This window comes from Mycteria americana, chromosome 12, assembly GCF_035582795.1.
Source record: "Mycteria americana isolate JAX WOST 10 ecotype Jacksonville Zoo and Gardens chromosome 12, USCA_MyAme_1.0, whole genome shotgun sequence".
In the NCBI taxonomy this organism is placed as follows: domain Eukaryota; kingdom Metazoa; phylum Chordata; class Aves; order Ciconiiformes; family Ciconiidae; genus Mycteria; species Mycteria americana.
This window is the reverse complement of record NC_134376.1, coordinates 424,085-440,555: the sequence shown is the minus strand read 5'-3', so window position 1 is coordinate 440,555 and position 16,471 is coordinate 424,085. Positions and strand designations below refer to the sequence as shown.

Sequence of the window (16,471 nt, the reverse complement as noted above, 5' to 3'; positions counted from 1 at the left end):
CTGATTGCAGGCTGTGGTTTGCAGTTCGGCAAATTACGTGAAAGAACTGTATTCCCTCCAGGCCCAAAGGACAAGTTATTATGCCCTTTGCCGACTTCTGTCATCTCAATATGAAAATAGGCTGGAAGGCAGAAACTTCAGCTTAGGTCATAAACAAAAACTGGCCAGTTTCAAGTTTTCTAAAGAAAACCCATCTGCTTGTTTTGAGAGGCTCTCCTCATATATGAGGAGAGGTTTATCCAGATGTGCCCTGTCCTGCTCCAGGAATGCAGGCATCGTTTGTATGTTGCTGCATGTTGTTGGGTAAAATGACATTAATGGTATAAGTATCCCAAACTACATGAAGGAATAAAAGAGTAAAAAAGAATGTCTTGCTCCTGGGAAATCCACCATTCTGCGGTTTAATTCCTTCTTTAGTGATCACACAACAATGCAGGAAATACTGTGTTAGAGGCGCAATAATATGTGTATTGTGCCCTTTAAGATAAAAAAATGGGACAGAGCCTCCCCACTAAAGAATCCGAAACCTGAGGACCTGGTCATGGATTTGAGTTTCTGCTTACCCAACGCCTTCCACTGCAGTGGTCTCCCCAAGGAGAGGTAACACTAACACAGTGGTGTCTGAGCCGAATGGCAGAGAAGGGTGTGGGAATGGGTCACAGATAACGCAAAGTGGGAACTGTCGAATTTTATCTTTTGGCCCTGCCTTGGCCAAAGTTGCCATCCTTAATTATTGGAACTTCTAAATATCTTCCAGTCTACCCTTTCATCTAAACCTCCTCCTTAATGTAGTATACAGCGCTCCCTCCTCAGCTTCCAAATTCTTGTGAAAACTCACTTTGTTTGAGACACCTACGCTTTTCACCATACACATACGTTGTGCGGTTGCCTCTGATGGTCACGTTGCATGTCAAAGAGTAGGTATTACGATTTATATTCCTGAAGGTCTGCCATTTTATATAGGCAGTTAGAAAAAAATTCAGTTAAAAGCAGCAATAAAAAAAGATGGAAATTACTCCGTAACTTTTTTTCTTTTCAAATTTTGATACAAAATCAGTTGATGAACTTTTGCTTTGGTATATACTGCTTATCTGATTTTAGTCTGCGGTTACAGCCAATGTTTTAAACCAGAAGGAATAAGACAAGATGTACTTTAATTTTAAAAAGAGCCAGTTTTAAAATAGGGCGTGGTCCTTTACCTGTACAATTGCAGCAAAGGTAAATTAAGCAGCCTTCTGCAGAAGTTACTATCCCCTGTCTTTTGGGCACGAATTACTCTTTGAGCATAACAATTTTGCAAATTATGCCTGTAGATTTAATGTGACCCTAATTTATTTAGAAGCCCAGACCAGAAGTTATTATTGTTTTTCTTGATAGTAAATGAAATCTTTTCAATCACGTCATTTTTTTTTTCAAGAGACAGAGATGATAAAAGCACATAACTTGTGCCAGTAATCACATCGACCTGCCTCTGGCCCCGACAGAGATTTCTTTCATAGTTTTGGGGAAGTCATGTCTTTTACACCTTACTTTCCTCAAATATATTGGGTTTTCTAGGTTACTGGTGATTTACTAGGTTACTGGTGATTACTAGATTTGCTGTGATTTTAGTATTCTCTGTATGTGTTACTTTTTTAAGATTGGTATTTCATTATCTGATATAAGGAAAAAAATAAGGACTAACAAGACAGGAAAAAATTAAGGGCTAACAAGACAGGAAAGCTATTGCCATTTTAAATTTTTCTCCCTTTGCATTAGATTTATAGTCCACTACTCTTATTAAAAAAAAAAAGTTTGCAGTTTCATTAGAGCTGTGGGTTAACTCCATTTTCATCAACGTGTGCAGATCTTTTCTCCTATGGGGGAGACATTTTTCTCTGCCCTCTGCTGATTCATACGTGCTTATTTGATACAGGATTCTCCACCAGAGCTTTAAGAGTTTCTTGGAACTCCAGTCATGTGACAGTATTACTTAACAATGGACTTGGACGCAAACGCTTCCTCTCTTGAGAATCCCAGGAAAAAGGAGGAAAAGCAGAAGGATTTTTTCATGCTGGAGCAGTTTACTCTTTTTTTTTTTTCTGAGCAGCAGCAAAGGCACTTGTGTTCTTTTCAAAACATTTATTACTATGTTCAGTCACGTTTTGTCTGTTCCCAAAAATGTGAAAAGCTCAGCTCTTGAGTAATCGTTTTCTTGAGCATTTATGAGAAATTTGTCTTTTGAGTATGTCCTTTATGATGAGTGATAACTGCCTCAGAGAAGGTCACAAAAGAGTTTCCTTCTGATCTTCTATTTTCACTAACAATGTTCTTATCCCTTAACCTCTAAGATTGAAATTTTCCATGTTTGATCTTTAGAAGCTTGTTTTAAAGAGTGGTCAATCATGCGTGTGAGAATGGAAGAAATACAGTATCATTAAACACGACTTTTCTGACAAGCGCAGAAACTTGGATTATGAGGTAATTGCCTTGGAGCTGAATCTGACGTACTGAAGTGAAGACTGATCACAAGTGAAGTGCTAGTACTTCTCAACATATTGAAAAAAGTTAAGATCCTATTGCTACATTTCTCAATAGTTTGATTTATGTAGATATGGTTATTGATAAAAGGTGTGGTCTTCTTTATAAAAAAGTGATTTTTCTGTCCCTTACTCAACTGAGAAGGAGTCTGGCTGTTGTCTACCTTGTGTTTATTCTATTTGAATATTTGACAGCAAATACTCACCAGCTGTGCTTGAGAATCTTCCCAGTTTTAGGGAGGAGTTATTTGAGGGGATGTGGCTTTGGTAGCATGCCTTTGAGGCTGCACATCCTTACATGTATACAGTGCCCACATGCATACTTCCGAAAGGTCATTAAATTTTTCCTAAGCTAATCCCTTAACAAGTTTATACCGCAGCAGAGTTGCTGATCCCTCGCCAATTCCTTGTGTGCTGGTGAAACTCAGATCTGTTCTAAGCATCACAGGTTGTTCTTCTACTGTAGTTGGAGCAGAGGGTATTGAACCACCACCAAGAAATATGTTTCAAGGGTCTCTCCTATTCAGAATCTAACAAAACTTCTGCAGAAAGCCCAACACCACTCTCCCGCTAAAGGAGATCTCAGAAGTTCTCTCCTCTTTACTCAGTCACACAGAGAGAATCATGAGGTTTTGAAATAAAAAATAACGTGCCACCCGGGAACTGTGCAGATGTAAGAAGAGCAACTGCAGGTAGTAAGAACGCTGCATCCAGACTCAGAGACTGGAAATACTGAGAGCATGAGAGGAAGGGACAAAAGAGTTGTGTATTAACAGTGTGCTGCTGAACAAGTTTTATCCCTCTTTATACTGAATGTGAAGTCATGGTTATTCCATATTACTTAGCATGACTTTACCTACAAATTTACCAAAATTTAAAATGCATCACATACATTTCTAGCGATATGAAAGCTGGTAGCCATATCCAGTCCAGAATATGATCTTCCACTAAGTGGCTGTGTTGCATCAGCAAAAGACTCTTGGGGAAATAAGGTTTTTTTAAAGTCTTAAATTAATTATTTCATCTGCTTTCAGTTTACTTAAGCAGCTTCGCTATGCTTAAGAATTCTAATATGTAAAAACTCCCTAATTTTCCTTCTCCGAAGTCGTGCTGGTTATATCATGATTAGGTATATGTTTTGCAACTTCTTTCTGATTATTTACTGTTTTAATGAATCCGCGTTCTGTTGAAGCAAGGCTCAGAGGTCTTTGCTAAAATCTTTTTCAAGAAGATGATATTCTTATTATCTAGGGTACTGGTGATAGGACATGAGGAAAACGTTTTAGTCAACAGATCAGACACTTCATTCTTAAATTCTTAGTTACCCGAGTAGAATCATAGGGCTTTGGTGACATTGATTGTCAGTGATTTTGGTCTAGTGCTTACCCTTTTAGTATGTCACATACTAGCAGCTTTGCTTCTCTCGTAGCTGAAAAGAGTAGGTCCACTGCCAATGTCAGTCTAGTATCCTCTGTAATTAAAACTCTGCAGAAAAGTCTTCTAGCTCATTTGTATTATCCTTAGTCTCCTACACTTCTCATTGTTCCATGAGCTAACTTTTGGGGGATCAGGTACTGCAGGGGATCTGAATCCTAACATCTAGCAGAGTGGTAGGAAGAACTACATCCTTACCTTAACTGGAACACTGATGTAAGCTTATAATAATGTTTTCTGTTGGCAGAATTTCAGCACAGCTTGTGCTGCTGAACCTGGCCAGTGTCAATGATGGCAAGACTCCTAAGTGCTGCGCTGCATAGCCTGTGGATCCTTTTCTTCTCATATACAGCAAATGAAGGTACATTTGTCAGTATTTTAAATTATTATACTGAAGTTTTTATCAACAGCATTTTCCCATGACTAGTAGGCAATGCTATTACCATTAATTAACTAATATAAAATGTGTAACTTCAAATGTCAGAAGCATCTGTATCCTGGAATAAATGCTTAGATTTTTTTTCTTTTTATTGACCTTTTCCATATGGGCAAGAAAAAAACAGGAATTTGCAGGAAGGAGAAACTGAGGTTTGGAAAGTCGTCTCCCTGCTTCCCCAGTATCTAATCTCTGTAGGACACCTTGCTGCAAACAAGGTGCTCAGCAATAACCCAGGGGCATCGCTAGAAATCCCATGAGAGTAGAAAGCACTAGTGTCTCATTTGCTTATTTTCATAACTGCCACTGTTGGCTGTGCGGGACCATGAGGGAGCTGTTCTCATGAAATGGAGCCTGTAGACCTACTGTTAAAGGGCATCTGTCAGTTTGTGTTCTCCGATGTGTGCGGGGTTAGTAAGTTGGAAAATTTAGTTGACTGGATTTGAACAAATTTTGCAGGCGCTTGCTGTGAGACGTTACATGCTCTGACTTGTGCCTGTACGGGGGCAGATGACTGACGTGTGAAGAACACACAGGGCATCACTACACCATTCTTTTGGTCTGGCAGGACGTGCAGCTGCATTCGTGCTTCATGCTGCTTGTTAGCTAATGGTTATTTTCTGAAGTTCAACTGGCAGGGGCTGAATATGAAAATGTTTTTTTCCTTGTATCTTTTATGATATTTGATTATAAAGACAAGTTAGATATATGAAATAATGTTTTCTGACAATGCATTTTTATTCTCTGGAAAATGAATCTTACATTTTGCTTTCTGTAGTTTTTAAGAAGTTCCACAGTAGTCCACAGTTTTTTGGTTTTCTTTTTTTTTTTTTTTTTTAAAAAAAGGCAAACCAAAATAGTTGGAAGAAAGTTAAAAATAGCCTGTCTCTAAAAAAGAAGGCTTATTAGCTACTTTCTTATGTACTATGAAATAGTACAATTTGAATTTGAATTAATGAGAAGGTTCAGGGTTTGCGAGAGCGCCTTGGCTAGGTCATCTGATCTAGTGTTGTGGTTTAACCCCAGCGGGCAATGAAGCCCCACGCGACCGCTGGCTCACCGTGCCCCCCCGCCATGGGATGGGGAGAGAATCGGAAAGAAAAAAGTAAAACCCGGGGGTTGAGATAAAGACAGTTTAATAGGACAGCAGAGGAAGAGAAAATAATAATGATAAAAGAAGGTACAAAACAAGTGATGCACAATGCAGCCGACTGATGCCCAGCCAGTCCCGGAGCAGCGATCGCTGCCCCCCAGCCAGCTCCCCCCAGTTTCTCTACTGAGCATGACGCCATGTGGTATGGAATAGCCCTTTGGGCAGTTTGGCTGTGCCCCCTCCAGCTCCTTGTGTGTCCGGCAGAGTGAGAGAAGCTGAGAAGCCCTTGACTAGTGTAAGCACTGCTCAGCAACAACTGAAACATCAGTGTGCTATCAGCATTTTTCTCATACTAAATCCAAAACACAGCACTGTGCCAGCTACTAGGAAGAAAATTAACTCTATCCCAGCCAAAACCGGGACATCTAGGTAATCCCACATTTTCTGTAAATGATCTTTATCGACGTTTCATTTACAGACTTTTTTTTTTCCCCTAGTTAACTACATTTCTAAGTTTCTTCAGCATGGTATTCTAGTTGAGGATTAAAAAAGAAATCCAGTATTTCAGTTCCCTTTTTTAACTACACGAACTGAAAACAAACTCTGTACTCTATGTGGTTTCAAAAGGAAATTCTGAAATATCTGAGGTTTAAAAAAAATACAGTGTACCAGAGATGGAAAAGGGAGAAGGTCACAGGAAAAGAATACAGAAGATAATTTAGAGTTCTGGAAAGACATGAGAACACTGAAAGGCAAGATAAAGTAAAGTTGCTAGTCATCATGGCTTAACACAGCAGGCAAAGCTTCATTTAATTGAAGTATTCTTGAAAGTGTATGATCATTAACACATTGAAAAATAATGGTGTTCATCCTTATAGCACTTAAAATGTTAGTACTTCTTTTAAAAGTGCATCATAAAGTGGAAAAAAAAAAGAAACTAGCAATAGAAATACAGATGGCAACCAAATATAGACAACAGCAACAGGATAAATAGATAATGGTTCTTTTAAAATAAATGAGCAGTGTGACTGTTACAGTATTGCAGAAGTTTAATCTTTAACTTGCTGCTCTTCTGATGATTCTTGGGTTTTTTTGAAGAATAGGGGACCATGCAGAACAAAAGGGAACTAAATGTGGTGCTGCCGTCCAGAAAGGATATAAGAGTGATAGTTCTTACCTACAAGATAAATATCTAGCCTTAGTAACTAAAACAAAACATTTTCTAAATATTTGAACACTAATGAAACTGTGAGCTGCAGTCAGTTCTAGGTTTATAACCCGTCAATATACCAGACAATTTAGACCATGATTTTTATAGACTTTTGCAGTGGTTCCTTGACATTGCCATACATCCTCATTCGCATAAGTGAGCCTCACTAAGGTTACTGAGCATACTCAAGTGATCCAGCACTGCTGGGCAGTCAGCTTTTGTGGGAGACCTTTTAGAAAGGCAAGTGAAAGTGATGTGTGGATTTTAATGAGGGTGAAAGACCATACACTGACAGTACAAAACAATTAAGTGTTTCTTTGAGTCAGGTTTTTATTGAAGTACCAGAGGCTCTGGTGGTAGATCCCATTGTATGTAATATATCATGTCCACTAAAAGGCATCTGACCATCATGTTTATGAGTATGCAGAAGTTATATCAGAATAAATAACACAAGTGGACTACACAAAAGTAGAAATGTAGGAAGGATAACATGAAATTAGGTATTTTTGACAACAAAAGTTTTTGCTTGGGAGGAATAATCTGAAACTTAGGTACCCATTGGAAAGAATAAGCCTGTGAAGCAGCAGTGGCTGAAGGACCAGGACCTTACAGGATGTGAATTGTTGGCAACTTAATTTTGAATTTGCAATGTAAATGACAAGAATGGAGAGTTAGTAGTGTGCTGGGACATGTAAGCAAAATTATTTACGTACCACAGAGAAATGAAATCATGTCTTTATATGGCCCTTGTATAATTGCTGCAGCAAACCTTCTAGCAGAATCCCTTAAGAAACTATCAGAAAAATATCTATTAATAGGATTCTAAAAAACAGCCGAAGCTATTCTACATTTTTACAGGGAATTGAGATGTAGAGCAGGAGAGAAGGATTTATATCTGTACAACTTGTGCAAGAAAAGGGAGATACTGTTAATATTTACCAATAACAGAAAAGTCAAACATCAAAGAAGGCAAAGAATTGTCTGGGATGATAAAAGTATCAGCTATTTCTGACTGCTTCATTTAGAAATGATCACATTCCAGTACCACATTTGGCACGCTGTTAGTCCTAAAAACAGCATGACCTTACTGTCACATAGCTCCTCCTCTTTTGTTCCTTGTTTCACTCATATGGAGTGCATTGGAATAATGGAAAATGAGGCTGGAAGGGATACTGAGGACTGTGTATTCCATTTCCTTTCCAGTTCTAACAAAGATATTTTGACCAATGTTTTCTATTTTTTTCTTAAATGCTGCCAGTGAAAGAGGTTGTAAACACCAACATTGGGAGTGCGGAGACTTTAGGCTTTTCTGTACCCTCTCAATGCCTGGGACAATGTGACTTTAAATCTCTCCACGTCTCCGAACACTATCATAACAATGAAAACTAGAAGACAGAACAGGAAATACTGAGTGAAATTAAGAACATGTGTATACTAGAAGAAAGCCTGTGACAGGAAGATCTTCTAGGCAATGGGGAACTGCTCTGGGGAGGCAGAGGGCTTGCATTTGGGAAGCTTAGAACTGTTGTAGATGAAGCACGAGTACATGCCTGTAGGCAGTGATCTTGGTCTGACTCTGTTAATTATCTGCATTTTGGCTTTTGAACCTTTTGTATTTAACACATAGGATGATGCTGTTTTATAATTAAATATTTATGTGTTTTAGAGCTATCAGAATCACGGTTTCTATGTGTGGAAGACTGTGTTGGATGAGTTGCGCCTTTCTATTTCAATATTACTACTGCAGACCTTCTTCCTCTCCAAGATGGTAGACGTTGTCTCCAGAAAGGTGGAGACATGCATCTCTTTCCATTTACCCAGAACACAAAAAATAACAATGCTTTCACTTAATTTATAGGGGGTTGGTAGCTCTGTTTAGATGGAAAAGTTAATGTTTCTGCTTAGTCCAATTTATTCTTTTTATTCTCTTGCTTCTCATTGTGTGCTGCTTCTCCCTAGTTATGGCTGCAGGACATGTGCAGGAATTTGCATGCTTCACTGACTATGACAAAGAGCTGGTTTGTCACTGGAAGGTGCCTGCGCAAAAAAATTGCTCCAAAGACTTCCTGCTCTACTACAGGGAGGAATTTCTTCGTCAGTCGTAAGTGTTTAATAAGATGTTACATTACCATTGTTGGAACTTCGTGTATCCTATAGCCATTATCAGCTTTGATTTAGTCCCTCTACCATGGCTGTCTGGGACAAAATGTAATCCAGACTATTCTTCTTGCCAGGAGGAAAATGGTTGCTGCAGTTTAACAGCACCCTCTGTTCAGTGGTCTACTCTTCTGCAGACCTCTCTGCACTCTTAGTAGAGAGCAGTGATCAAGTCCTACTTGCAGGAGTGGTGGGACTCTCATAAGTTTACCCAACCTTCATTTCATGCAAAATTTTACATCCTTCAGGAGTAATCTTACCTGATTTACCAGTGTGTAGCCTGTGTGAAAGGTACTCTCCCCTGGAGCCTGGGTGATTATCTCTGCATACAGTCTAACTCCGTGGTCAAGCACAGACTGTTGTCCCTGTTTTGCAGCAGGGCCAGTCATCATCTCCTACAAAGGAAGATGTATCTGGGCTCTCCTCTTCCTCTCCATATGATTTCTCCACACAGACATCCAAATAACCTCACTTTGTCCACTGTAGTAAACCTGTTCCTATACTAGCAAGCTGTCAGTGGGCTCCTTCAGAGCTTGAAGTGTGACGAAGGGTGTTAATTTTTCCTCTTGGGATCAATCCTTATCCTTTCTGTCAAGTTTTTCATTTGTGTGATACAGATATCCAAGGGGTGTTTGGGGAAGGTGCGTTGTTTGGGAGTTTGGGGGAGCTCAGTTTTGGTTTGGATTTGTTTGGGCTAAACATTTCTAGGAACTGAGCTTGTTTGTCTCAGATTTGATTAGCTCTACACATTGGGAAGCTTGATTTCACCTTTCCAAGAAATAGTGTGCCACACTCTCTAAACATCACATAATTTTCTGCCTGTTTTTCAGAAATCGTGTATGTGTCCCTGAGAATGGAAAAGACAGTTTAAGGTGCACTTGCACAATACATCCGGATTATTTTGTGTCAGGCCTCACGTATATTCTAGCTCTACAGTTCAATGGGACTGATATGTGGAATTACAGTGTTACACCAGCCCTGGTTGGTAAGAAACTGTTTACTTTGTCATCAGGACATCTGGTTCCAGGCTTTGCAATCCTAGCTAACTCCTCATTCATGAAATTGGAACAGTTTTTCCTTATCAGAGGTGAAAAGTGCCATGCTGGCTTAAATGCAAAATCCATTTGGCTTAGAAACCTGATTCTGGAGTAGATTCTTAAGGAAAGAGTATGCATAATGGGACAAGCAGAGAGTGATTCTTTGTATAGCTGTACCCTCTCAGCTGCCAGCCAGCAGCAGTTTGGGGACTACACATGTCTTTAGTGCATTTTACTTGTGGCTGTAGAATTCAAGGATGAAGAGGAATGTGCTACTTCCAGTTTCTAGAAAGACACTAAACTATCCCTGCTGAAATTTCTTCCGTTCCTGCCTCTGTCATACTCTGATTTTTTCATGCTAGTTGAATCATCCCCCTGAACAGAGATTTTTACAGTAATTGCTGTTGGATTATAATAACCAGTGAAAAAAGTTAACGACTCTGCTCTTTTACAGGACAGAGCGTAGATACAGTTTATGTCTCTCTATAGGCACCTAGTTTGTTTAGAACAGTGGGCTTGTTCGTAACACTTGTCACCTCAAACACTCAGAGAAATCATTCACGTACGTTAGGCAGGCATTCCTCTGCATCGATGAGCTGGTTCTTTTCAAAATACTTGATTGTCACTGCCACTTATCAGCAGGATAAGCAGGAGCCTGCATCAGTTTCTAAGAGCCAGGTAGCCAGGACAGCCTGGCTGCGAAGTTGTCAGAAGCTCTGTGCCTGCCCCACGGCACAGCACGCTGTTGCGAGGGCGCAGGTTGTTGAAAGCTGCATCCAGTGCACCAAAAGGTTGAACTTGCAGTTTGTTCAGCCAGCTTGAAGATTCAGTGCTCGTTAATGAATACCTTGCAGTTGCTCTGTTTTGGCCTCTATATCCTTGTGCTACCGCATAGTGAAAAGGGCTAAATGCATTGACTGCAATGAGATTCTGGTCTCTGGTGAATGTATGTGTCTCTGCTTCTCTCCATCAGTGCTTTCCCATTGCCATGCTCTCCTTAATTGTATTTTTTAACGTACAGTTAAGCCAAGGGCCCCCAAAAGTCTTGCCATTGAGAAAGTTGAAAATGGTAATTTCAATCTGAGCTGGGAGGAGAGCTACTCTCCTCCATCCATGCTCTCTGGACAGCCGGTCATCTATGAAGTGAAATACTGGAGGAAGCAGCACCCGACAGAGGTAAGAGACAGTCAGTCTCTTCATTTTCTGTCTCTCTGGAGCTTTCAGGTTTAAAAAGTCCTCTGAAAAGTCTTGAAACCACTTCATGAATAATGGTGTAAGGGCCAGCAAGGACAAGTCCCACAATGTTCCTGATCACACACTTGCCACAGGTCACACTGCCCCAAGGTGGTTCAGCTGGGCTTTAAAGGATTGACATTCTTCTGACTGCCACCCCAAAATGGTCTGCTGCTCACAGTAGACAGGGCAGAGATTGAAAATACAAGGCTTCTGTTCCTTGCACTTCATTTGCTCCTTAGACATCAGGAAGCTGGAGGCTGTTCATGACTCTGTGGTGCGCTTGAGGCGTTTCAGACACCCTCCTGAACGATCCAGCACTTCAGGGCTGTGCTGCTTCTGGTAGGGGAAGACCATGCGTGGTGGTGTGTCACAAATGCCGCCGCTCATGACAACAAAATGCAGTGTTACACACAGCAGATGAGGTATACAGTCATTCATTTGCTTATTTGTGAAAGGTCACTGAAACACGTAACGCTATTGTTATTTAATTGCTGTCACTAACCCTTCACCTCATAAAGAAATCAAAGTGAACTTTCTCACTTTCTTTTCAGGTTTCTATAAAAGCAATTAACTACCAGGCAAAAAGCTTTGAAATTACTGCAAGCTCCTTGAGGAGAGGCTATGATTACGTTGCAAGTGTAAGGTGTAACTATACAGACTACCCAGCCTACTGGAGTGAATGGAGTGAAGAAGTTGAATTTCACTATGGTAAGTATTGTAACAAATAGCAGCTTGATAAAAGCATGGTATAGTTTTATACACCGTATCATATATACCCCACTGCTCTCCTCTCAGAGGAGAGTTATAGAATCATCATCTTCATCCTTTTGAATGTATTGTGGATGCATCTGTAAAGGCTTCCAAAGAGACTAAATGTAAAAAGGCAACTCCTGGGGAAACTAAGGAAGAGAAGACCAAGGGAAGTTGGGTTGTTTAGCCTCGTGGAAAAAAGGCTGAAAGAGGATGTGTTTATTCTCTATAAATATTTCATGAAGTAGACACCAGGGAAGGAGAAGAGATACTTAAACTAAAGAACAACATTGACGTAAGAGCAAGCGGGTATAAATGAACAAGAGGTATTTAAGCTGCAAATTAAGCAATGCTTTAACCATCAGAGGGCTGAGGGTTTATAAAAATCTCTGAGAGCAACAGAGAGGACAAGAAGCATAGCTGCTTGTCACAGTGGAGATGATAATGCCATTCTAGGGACTGTCTAGGGACTGTTTGTCCCCGAGAGCTGACAAATGGCCACACAGTACACGTTGGCTCTCCCAGCTCCTAATGCTCACAGTAACTGACTGTGGTACCTGCAGTGACCTTTCAGACATGCCACACATCATCACCACTGGTAGCTGTGTATGTTCTGTTGTTTATCTGCTGGAGGCTTTGTTTTACATCCTCTAAAGGAGCATTTTTTTAAGGTGCAAAGGAAGAGCAATTAATTTGGTATTGCCAGTACTTGTATTTATATCCGCAGACACATGTAAATGTATATGTTTATTTAACAGATTACCAAGTAACAGCTGAAGACATTCTGCAGATGGCTGTTCCCATATCCTGCATACTGATCATGGCAGTATCTGTAATTTGTTACTTCTGTTTTACCAAGTATGTATCATACTGTTCACAGGTCTTACAGAGTAGCAGTTTGCACAGAAATCAGTATTGCTATTGATTAGATGAATGTCTGCTAGTACAGGAATCTAATGTTTTGTTTTTCCTCAGCACCTTTATCTTGCTCTCTAGGAGCAAATGTTTTATAAGCATGAATCAGTTGCACTCTGTCATTTTCTGAATAGATAACTGAATATTCTCCATTAATCTTACTAGTCTGCGCTTGTTACAGTGTCCAAAACAGGATGCAGTTATGGGGTTTGTCAGTTTTGGACCCCAGTCTTTGCTGGAGTTCCAGCAATGATGGTTAAGTATCTGTATTTCTTTTTAAGTCCTTTTAGTGGTAATGTGAAAGTGGGATCCTATCTGTTTTGCACATCGTTTCAAACATGATTAGAAGAACATGTGGCTGTGGTTGTGCAGAGCAGTCACGCACCAAACATATACATCTTTGCGCTAGTTTAATGAAAAGCAGCACTTGGAGATGCACAGAACAAGCACTTCCTGTTGCTGCAATGCAGATGGCTAAGAGGGAGAGAAGAGCAGAAGAGGGAAGTGTACGCTGATGAAGCCAAAATGCAGTCAAAGCAAACAATTTTAATTCTTCCCTTGCAGAGTGAAGAAAGAATGGTGGGATCAAATCCCAAATCCAGCAAAGAGCCATTTGGTCGTAAAAAATGTCAAGGTAATTTAAAGGCTTTGCAAAAAATACCTTTTCCTGATCACCAGAAGTAGAATATGTAGTAAGTGCTATTGTCTGGCTAGTGCAGGGGATACTAAATACAATTCACATGTGTCCTAAATCTCATTTGTATCTTTATTAGTTTTCAGTTTTGTGCTACATTGATGAAATTAAGTTCCCTTTCCATGACTTAAAGCAGAGTCATATGGAAAACCAAATGTAAGTAAGATAAAGGAAAAAAACCTCCTCTGCTTTACAGCATAAAATAGTTTCCTATTACATAAACATTAACTGTCCTTTCCTTTTGACTTCCAAAAACAGAAGTTGCAAGAACTGTCTGGCTCAAAGTTTGTCAAGCCAAAGCTTCAAGGGAAAAGATAACATCAGAAATGTTGAGAAATCTTGCAGTTGCCACAGCAAGTCTGGAGAGTGGTTTCCAAAAGGCAGCAGTGCAGTTTTAACCCCTGAGGCAATTCTGGTTGAAGAGTCTATAGAAATCTGTGAATGTTTAACAGATGTTGAGGCTGAGAGCCAGGAAGAGACTAGTGACCAGATCACCATGTTTGAGCCTTGCGAGAGCAGTGTCAGTGCTTTCAGAGAGCCCACTGAACACAATGATGCACTAGCTAGCATGTTTATGGAGCTCCTGGCAGATGCAAGCAACATGCAAGACAACAAAGACCCAGACGTCATCACAGGTGAGAATAAAACCTTTGAGAAACTTGAGTCAGAAAATCCATCACAGCGAAATCCAAAAGAAAGCGCAGCCCAGAGTCAGCAGCCATGTGATATTTCTCACACAGTCTCCCTTTTCACCAAAGCCTCTCAAGATGACTACAATTGTAGTGCAGCCAGCAAGAAGTCAGAACAATCAGAAGAATCCTTTGAATCTGGCTATCAGAGCTCCAGCATAAATTCTGCTTCTCTGGATGCAAGAGATCTTCAACATATGGTTCATCAAAGCCTTTTTCCATGCAGTTCTGAAAGTCAGCGTGACTCGTGTGTCCTGATCCAGGAATCTCCAAGTAAACCATCCTTTGGGATGAAAAACGACAGAATAAGCAACCCTGCACACAAGAGTTTTGATACCCTTGTGTCTCCATCCATGGGGCTGTGTAGCTCTGCCTACAAGAGCTTTGACGCCCTAATGTCTCCATCCACGGAGCCCTGTGGTTCTGCCTACAAGAGCTGTGACACCCTTATGTCTCCGTCTGTGGAGCCCTGTGGTTCTGCATACAAGAGCTTTGATGTTCTTGTGTCTGCATTCAAGGAACCAAGTAGCTCTGCGTATAAGAGCTTTGATACCCGTATGTCTCAGTCTGTGGCTAACAGTAGCCTGACTCTGTGTTTTGAAAATGTGTGCTCCTCACCACCTTTGACACAGTTTTCAGAGACACCAGAACTTAGCTATCAACCCCCGAGCAATCAGACGTGTTATACCAACTACGGATCTCCCTGCACTGAGCTTGATTTTCAAAACACCTGCTCAGAACATACTGATTTGCCATCTTTCTCCACACGTGCAAATGACAGTGCTTCAGCTTTCCTACCAGAGGAAGACATACATAAGCAAGTAACATATCAAAATGTTCAAAAGAAAGCCAATATAATTTCTTGCCCCATTGGACCTCAACCATCTGGTTATCAACCTTTTGATAATGCAGTTAAATGTAATGGTACATACTGTGACAATGGCAGTGAGGTTATCTCTAGGTCACTGTATGAGCCCTTCATTCGTCTTTTGTACAACAACCTGAGAGAAACACCTCCAGATACCATAATCTGTGAGCCTGACCAGAGGACAGATGACCATGTATGTTTGATTGTACAGGGTTTAGACTGCAGCATTGTCCCAGGTTTAGCCTCTAGTGAGAATGTCACACAGGCCAGTGATGGCAGCCTTTGGGTCATCAACTCTCATGAGCTGTCTAGTGATAGCAAAGATGAAAATGCCAGCAGAGTCAAACAGCTGTTGCATTTGTTAGAGCTGAACTGTCTAGATTTTAACAGCAGAGAAAGAACTATAAAGGGGACAAAACCTAACAGCTTTACCTATGCTGGTAAAGGAATGCAAGAGAGCAGCAGTAACAGACTAAATACTGACTTTCACTGCCACATGCACAACCACTTCAGGAAACTTGGAAACGCAAGGGAAAATAAAGAGGTGATAGAGCATGCGGTAGGCAGGAGGTGTGGCTCAGCAACTAGCTTACCAGAAGAATCGCTGGGCAGTATTGGGCTCAACTTAGAAAGACAAACTGCAGAGCCCCTGGAGCTCCTGGTCTCAGACAAGTTGTCACCTCCTCTGTCTGTGGATAATTCCTGTCCTTCTGATTCTCACACCGTTCACAGTGAGGGTTCCAGACTGGCACCTGCAGTTAAAAAAAGACCAGTAGAACTATTGAGGGAAAACAACACGAAGAATGAGAAAAAAATTGAACTCGTACAAGCCCTTGCACGGGAGGACAACTGCTACATGAAGGTAGCCTAGCCACGCTTGCCAAGACTGAACCAAACCAGTACTTGGAAATAAACTGTGTGGCAAATTGAATTGTTGCTTGTTCTTCCAATCTTGCCTGAAGTGAGGGCTGCTACAGTTCAGACATGGATTCAGTGGGTTGTAACACTCGTGCCTGCTGCAGGGCTGGCAACCGGTGTGTGATGCAGGCCCCTGGGGAACAGTAGGGGCTAGCACCTAACAATTGCAGCTACAGCTCGTATCGGGGGACAAAGCCAGAGCTAAGGTTTCTCTGGCCGTGATTGTTCTCTAAAAGTGAGCAGCAGCTGCATAAAGTAGGAGTTCGTAGTACAGCTCCTGTGGTTATTGCCCTGGCTCTGTATGTTGCTTGGGAAGCACACAAAGGTGATGTGGAAGGTGCTGACACACCTGGAAGCAGGACGTAGGCGCAGGTCAAAGGAGTGACTTGCACTGACAGCATCACACAGCTTCCATAATTTATTTATTGGGAGGAGGGGGAGGAGGGAGGTCCTGTGTGCCTAGCGCCAGCATGGGGTATATGTTTCTATACTTGCTCAATCAAGACCTGAAATAA

General features: G+C 40.9%; 2 protein-coding genes across 4 annotated transcripts in view; one reads left to right on the top strand and one right to left on the bottom strand.

Annotated features, from left to right (window-relative positions):
- The window catches only part of LOC142416152 (uncharacterized), a 2,508-nt gene extending 1,599 nt beyond the window's left edge, over window positions 1-909 (bottom strand). The window contains exon 1 of the mRNA XM_075515318.1: window positions 877-909. Coding sequence (XP_075371433.1) covers window positions 877-909 — 33 coding nt within the window. The remainder of the gene's footprint in view (window positions 1-876) is intronic.
- The window catches only part of IL4R (interleukin 4 receptor), a 17,502-nt gene extending 1,031 nt beyond the window's left edge, over window positions 1-16,471 (top strand). The window contains exons 1-11 of one of the 3 annotated variants that reach the window (XM_075515289.1): window positions 36-320; window positions 2,359-2,460; window positions 4,201-4,314; window positions 8,652-8,793; window positions 9,680-9,834; window positions 10,908-11,062; window positions 11,674-11,830; window positions 12,631-12,730; window positions 13,352-13,421; window positions 13,561-13,637; window positions 13,740-16,470. In XM_075515289.1, the coding sequence (XP_075371404.1) occupies window positions 4,242-4,314; window positions 8,652-8,793; window positions 9,680-9,834; window positions 10,908-11,062; window positions 11,674-11,830; window positions 12,631-12,730; window positions 13,352-13,421; window positions 13,561-13,637; window positions 13,740-15,909 (3,099 nt within the window). In that variant the 5' untranslated portion in view covers window positions 36-320; window positions 2,359-2,460; window positions 4,201-4,241 and the 3' untranslated portion in view covers window positions 15,910-16,470. Of the gene's footprint in view, window positions 1-35; window positions 321-2,358; window positions 2,461-4,200; window positions 4,315-8,651; window positions 8,794-9,679; window positions 9,835-10,907; window positions 11,063-11,673; window positions 11,831-12,630; window positions 12,731-13,351; window positions 13,422-13,560; window positions 13,638-13,739 lie in introns of those variants that run through there. The other 2 variants (XM_075515288.1, XM_075515290.1) reach the window with 2 other exon arrangements.